Source organism: Equus quagga, chromosome 7 (genome assembly GCF_021613505.1).
Source record: "Equus quagga isolate Etosha38 chromosome 7, UCLA_HA_Equagga_1.0, whole genome shotgun sequence".
NCBI classification, from domain to species: Eukaryota; Metazoa; Chordata; class Mammalia; order Perissodactyla; family Equidae; genus Equus; species Equus quagga.
Window position 1 is genome coordinate 102,235,844 of NC_060273.1, and position 6,963 is coordinate 102,242,806.

Here is a 6,963-nt window from a genome sequence, read left to right on the forward strand (position 1 = left end):
ATGAATATTGGTTTTCAATTTAATGAAAATAAGTCTTCTCAGTAAGTAAATTTAGGTTAACAAAAATGAGATGATTTAAATAAAAGTATTAAGGAAATTATAGCACAGGTAGTATGCACATATGACAGAAATCAATGGAATTACACAGAAATGGGAGAAACATTTGGTTGTAGCAGGTACTCAATAAAGCCAAATGATTTTAATATCAACCTCCCTGTTCATCATCTACACAACTAAAAGAAAATCATGTAAAAGGCTAGCTTCAAGCTTTGAAACAATGGTCCTCAACAGGAAGAGGGGATGACATTTGATAATGTCTAGAGACATTTTTGGCTGTCACAACTGGGGGCTGGTACTGACATCTAGTGCATAGAGGCCAGGGACACTGCTAAACATCATACAATGCACAGGGCAGCCCCTACACAAAGAATCATCTGGCCTCGAATGTCTACAGTGCCACGAGTGAGAAATCCTGCTCCAAGAGAAAAGAGAAAGCTCTACACATCCTACCCTTTGCCCATTGTTACAAATCACCCTCTGTCCAGCACTGCTCCTGAGCTCATTTGATCTCTGCCACTGATAAGATAACTGAGGAAAATCTCCCATGTGAACCTTTCACATTTTATGTCACCCACACAACCACTGCCCTCCATTAGCAATTCGAATTTTAAAAATGGACTTTATCGAAGAGTCTATGTCCTTTATGTGTTGATACTGTCATCAATATTTAGATCTAATTTCCTAATTAAACCATTGGAGTTATGAAATTTTCAGATGATCCTCCATTATCAAATAGATTAAAACAATAAGTAAGGTGAAGTTTAATATAATTTGAGTAAAATCTTGGTTCTAGCTGCTACTGATTTTATGTAAAGTTATTCTCTGCCCTGAACTGTATGGTTCATTGACTCAAATACTATACTTTGTAAAATAAACCTGACCTTGAAATTTTAGAAATTCATTATATTTTTATTAGATATGTTAGCTTTCCCAGAAAACAGTCTAGAGAGAATTACTTTTTAAGCTAATAAAAAAACAAAAAAAGAAAAGAAGCATTAACATATACAAAATAACCAGTAGTTGAAACAGTCCACCTGGTAATTTATTCTCAAACATATTCCTGCAAACACATAATCTACACATATATGTCTGAGGGTAAAGTGTTTACAAGAAAGTTCTTTGAAGCTATTTTGTGGTTAGCATTTTCTTTCTCTTTGTCTTTTTTTTTCAAGTAAAGGTCTCCAGAACAGTTTAGAAACAGACAGCACCTGTCTTTTTTTTTTTTTTTCCAAATTAGGAGTTATTTTTACCGTTGTAACAGTATTTAAACATGGAAAAATAGTGTGTTCTTAAAGTCATGATCCTATCATAGTCTTCGCTTGACTTTAAGGGTCTTTACAATGAATGTATTTCCAAATTTAGCATTTACTATGTATTAACCTTAGTGGCTGCTATAGCTTGGAGGCTTTTAAGTTCAAGTTAATTTAACTTCCAATTCTGACACGCCTGTGGTAAAATAACAGCGAAGGTGAAACTGAATCCCTTTGATTTCAGAGCCACAAAGCACTCTGCCAACAGAAAAGCAGCATTATTTTCAACACCTACAAGCTACGGAGGTGGCAGTTATCAATACTCACACTGTGAGGAAAGGAAACAAACGCTGAGTGAGATTAGGGTCATAGTCACACAAGTTTTAGGGAGAAAATAAATAGGTCAGGGGATTTCCCTCTACCTGGGTCACCAGAACCAAGACCATCCCATCAGGACCAAATGAGACCACATCTCAAAGAAGAGGAAGGGGGCATGCCACCGTGCCTAGTCCCTTTCATCATCATTCATTCATTCTCTTTAAAATCATTTGTTGGGCACCTGCTGAGTACTGAGCTGTGCTATGTAATGAGCACACAGTAGTGAACCAGCCAAGTCCACAGACCCTGCCTTCCGGGAGCTGACAGTTAACGTTCGAGCGAAGAGCTTGTGCAGCCCCAGTTTCAATTCTCCCGCTTGCAATCTCCCCGCGCTCCTGAGTCCACTGCCTGAGAAAAGAATCAGGCACACAGAGAACAAGAATGGGTCTGAGCAGGTGCATTTTAAATTCCTACTCAGATAAGAAACACACCATCCCCCAAAGAGCTTAAGGTACTAAGTGCAGTGTGTGTGGCAGGAGATCTGTGGCCAGCAGTACAACCTGGATAGGCTGTGGGGCCTTAAAGGACAATGTGAGTGAAAGAGCGAGAGTCTGAGAAGCACTGGCTAAGAAGGGTCAGGAAGGGGCTCCAACAAAGAGAAGGATGAGGAAGGGAAAGGAAGTATCTGATTCCTCCCCAGCCAGGAGCACTGCTTGGAGCCCTTCTGTTAGAAAATGCACACTTTTCATGTTTCTTTACAGAAAGTATTTGCTGGCCATTACCTGGGGCCAAAGTTATGTGTTACTGAGTGGAACCCACCACTGTTCAGGCCTCTGAACTCCTCCCTTTCACAGTGAAGGTGCTCCCTGTCCCGCCTCCTGCCCCACTCAGCCAGTCCAGACTCCAGTGCACCCAGCAGGTTTTGGGGAGATGCCAGAGTTTTTCCAAAATGTTTGAAAGGGGGAACCCAATAATGACTTGGAGGCAAAGATAGGAGAACTTTTCTCTGCAGAGCTGTGCAAATGAAAAACATTCAAGGTTACCAATAGGTCTGCAGGGCCTTTTTCAAAAGGACTCTGCCTCCTACTTTAATGTGGGTACACAGATCTATGGCCTAAAACAGCACTTTTCAAACTGAGTCACAACCCATTAGTGGGATGTGAAATCACATGAGTTCAGCCAACGTTTTTTAATGAAATAGAATAAAATCAAACAGCATTGAATAGGACATATGAGAGCACATTGTTGGTAATAAGAATAAACATTGTTTTATGAAAGTTGTTTCCATTTTATACACACAGATGTCTCACTATCTAAATCTATTTAGTTCCTAAGCAATAATACATATAGCAAGGGATGCTCTCTCTCTCTATATATAATATAAAATGCTTAAATTATATTAGATATTATGCATAAATATAATTATTCTTAAATTGAGTTGCCATATAAATGGGGTTTTTTTAGTTATAGATGGGGTTGCAGGGGCTAGGGGCAGGGGTGGCAATTGAAAGTCAATAGCCTAAAGAAACTATAGAAAATGGAATGGAAATTTTTAAAAAACTGATTCCAAAATAATTTAACACACACTTCTTCTGTCGTCCTAATTATCTCTCATTTGGTTTCCCTGAACTTGTGTGTGTGGGAATACATCTGGTTTTGTTACAAACATTCTTTCAATCTTGTAGAACAGACAGAAGCAAAAGGTGAGAAATAACAGAAAACAGGACATGGTTTGGATGCACCGGCCAAATCCCCGCCACAAAGCAGCCCAGGCCAAACCCCGTCCTTCCGGGTCCAAACCACTGGACAGAATCTGGGCCAGAAGCAGCCTCTCTTCTCCCTTGGAAAAGCCTTTAAAGGCCAGTTTCTCAAATCACTGGGCAAAGGACCAAACAGCTCTCTAGGACATGAAGCCCTGAATAGGATCATGGCCAACTCATCTTTTTAAGTAGAATTGAATTGTTGGTGTGTCATGATTTTTGTAAACCTTTTGACAAACTTTATAAACAAAGCCGTATTTTCAAAGGTGATTTTTGAAAAGTCAAATTAGTTTGCCTAAAATTCTTAAATAATCCCCCTCACCACAACCACTACCCCAGCACAAAAAGAAAGCTACCACATCTGCTCTGGGCTGAATGGCCACATGTGCTGCCAGCACCATCCAGGGGCTTCAGGTGGTTACAGCCTTGGGAATTCAGCTCCCTGAAATTCCCAAACACATCAACAGGATGTGCTGTCCTAATGGTCACATGTTCAATCTTCTTGAACTCAGGAGTCACTAGCTTACAACAGGCAATTGTAACAGAGGAACGACTACAGTACTTAGAAATTAACTTAATTTAAAGGGTATTGTCTACACTCTGGAACTAACCATAATGACAACACCAGGGGCATTGGTCTCTTAGCATCTTAATGACAACAGTGTTACTATGAATTAAATGTCTTAGCCTTTGTGTCACCACTAGCAGGCAGATCTGGCGTTAGACTGGGATTAAAGAGAATAAAGACTTGAAACCAATTGACCCAGTCTCAACTTCATCACTAGTGCAGGAAGGAAGAGGACTTTTGTCACTCAGTCAATACTTAGAATTATAATTCTGTTGCATCCTCTGGTTTTATAGATTCTTAGTAATTATATCTGTAACATACCTGCTGTTTGTTTTAGGTTTGTTTTGTTGAGAAAAATAACTGATCATGAAGTGATGTTTCTCAAAGTCTGAACCAAATAGAATAAGTATTGGTGCACTTCACTAATACTGCCATCTACAGAGAACTTACCTAATACACATGACTACTGAAAAACAGAGCAGAAATAAGAATGTTTAACTTTTTTCTCAAAATATTTTAATTCTGTGATTTTCAAGCTAATCAAATGACTAGGTAGCAGAGTGAGTCTTAGCAATACATAGTTGATTTACTTTTGTCTTCCTAAATTTACTGCAAAATATAACACCAAGCTTTTTTAAAAAAATAAATAAACTTCAAATTCCTTAGGTTTTCCCCCACGAAGTCTACTATCCGTGTATGTGTGCAATTGGCGTTTTATATTTTTTTCTACAAATTTTCCCATCTCTCAAATTAAAGGAAATTTCTGGAGTTTCCTGATGGAGAAATTTATCCATAAAGATAATGTGTGCTGAGGATAAGTCAGAGCCCATTAGAGGCATCTCAGGCAGACGTCACTAAGAAAGCAGTTAGACCTGGTGGTGGGACTGTCCCTGTAGCACCATCAGGCACTTCCTCTATCGTGTGGCAATTTCTAAAACACCAAGTAAACAAATTTAAGTAGATTATCTCTTGAATCAGAAGTTTACACTGCCCCACTGCAGATCACCAGACAATTATAGTCGGTTTCAGAGCTTACAGAAGGAGACATTTCATTTTCAACCTACTAGCAGCTGCATACAACAGCAGATCTTCAGATGAACAGTGAAAAACTTGATCAGAACAGGATGCTTATGTGCTCATGATTCAAGGTGCAAGTATTTTTGAAACATTTTTAAACAATAACAAATTACTAAATTTTCATTCAGAAGTTTTGCCTTCCTTACACACCTTCTGTGCTCAGGGAGCCATTAAGATTTAGCGGCAAATTGGAGGGGAAGGGTGACGTTTACACAGTCCCACTAAGTACCAGGAATCCTGCACTGTGGTCTCCAACGGCATAAAAAAGAAAATGGCTGTTAGCTAAACTCTTTCCAACAAAAAAAGCGAATGAAAAATAAAATTGCAAAGAAGTATTAAGTACAGAAGATTCAACTTGTTAACGGTTGAAATTACATCTTCAGAGTCCCTATAACAAAGGGTCTGGATCTAAAATGAGTGTTGAAAAGCAGTCTCCTTACCTATGGATAACAGAAAGGAAAGAAGAAAAAACGAAGGAAAGGAAGGAAAAAAAATAATTTTCAACGGATAAAAACATGAGAGCATATGGCATTATTCACCTGGCAAAACCACTACCTGTTTGGATCTTCAGAGGAGGGATGAGGGACACTTCTGCAACCCCAGGGAGATGGCTTTTGCATACATAATTTAAACAAATCACTCCAGCATTTGAAAGAAGAGCAGCAGAACTCTTCTCACTAATTACCACTGCCTGGACCACATGTGCTGCTTTTGCTTTAAAGCCACACTAGATCATTATTCTGCCTTCAACTCTCTTAAATGATTCATTCCCCCCTTCTCTCCTGAGCAGACTCTGCAGGGAGGCTAGTATTTAAGTTTAATTTCTAGTGCCACTTGCTTTGGAGAGCTTGATGAGAGGAAGGAGGAAGAACCTAATTTAATAATTCTGTCATGATTTGGAGGGGCACCCTCCACCCCCTACTCTAAAAAATAACTAGACACACAGGACCCTCTGGCAAGCTATAATCGTGAGCAAAGACACCAATTGGGAAAGCAGGGCCCACGTGCAGTGGGAGCTGTCACCCAAGGGAAGTGGCAGCCGGCGAGGAGGAGGGAGACGGGGAGAGAGTGGAGCTGCTGCTCGCAGGGGCACCGGCCTGGGCTCTCTCGGGGAGACCCGACTCGCACTTGAATGGCGCTTAGCTCTCTCCCAAACACTAGGCGGGGAAAAACCAAAGGGTAGGGAGGCCGGCTCCAGCATCCTCGAGAGCTGTCCCTGCCAGAGGGACAGCCTTTGGTGCGTGCCGTGGGCTTCCCCAAAAGCCGGAGCCCGCGCGCAGGGCGTCCGGCTCCGCCAGGTCCAGGGCGCCCCTCGTGCGCCCCAGCCCGCCGCCCCTCGCCTTACCGTCCAAGCTCCGACTCCACCTCGAAGAAATCGTTCAAAGCATCCCTGTTGGAGCCGTCGATCCAATAATCCGGGACGAGGCTCCCGGTAGCCGGGGCCACGCTGGCGGTGACCGAAGAGCAGGACGAGGCGGAGCACGAGGGCACCGTGACTTTGAGCATCTTCGCGGCGGGACTCCGGAAGCCGCCGCCGCTGTCGCCGCCGCTGCCGGAGCGAGAAGCCCCGCCGCCCGCCGTCGCCTGTGAGCGCAGGAGCGAGAGGTGGCGTCCTTCACACACACGCACACACCCACCGCCGCCGCCTCCCCGGCGCCCTCGGCCGCGCTCGGGTTGCGGCTCCCTTTCTGCACGCTCAGGAGAGAGGGTGGGCGGAGAAGGGGGCGAGGAACTGGGAGAGCGTGTGGAAGGAGAACCCGAGTCGCCGCCAGCCGGAGAGAGAAGAGGCGGAGGCACTGCGATGGAGAGAGATTCCCTCCCCCTTCGCTCCTTTGCTCCTTCCCTCCCCACCTCCCCTCCTCCCTCCGCCGAGCCTCTCCAGCCCCCCTCCCTTTTTTCTTTCTCCCTCCCAGGCAGAGGCTGCGGCGGA

At 43.2% G+C, this 6,963-nt stretch overlaps 1 protein-coding gene across 1 annotated transcript in view; it reads right to left on the reverse strand.

Annotated features, from left to right (window-relative positions):
* Positions 1-6,747, reverse strand: part of CAMK4 (calcium/calmodulin dependent protein kinase IV) — a 207,957-nt gene extending 201,210 nt beyond the window's left edge. The window contains exon 1 of the mRNA XM_046668104.1: positions 6,379-6,747. Coding sequence (XP_046524060.1) covers positions 6,379-6,539 — 161 coding nt within the window. The 5' untranslated portion in view covers positions 6,540-6,747. The remainder of the gene's footprint in view (positions 1-6,378) is intronic.
* Between the last annotated feature and the right edge of the window lie 216 nt (positions 6,748-6,963).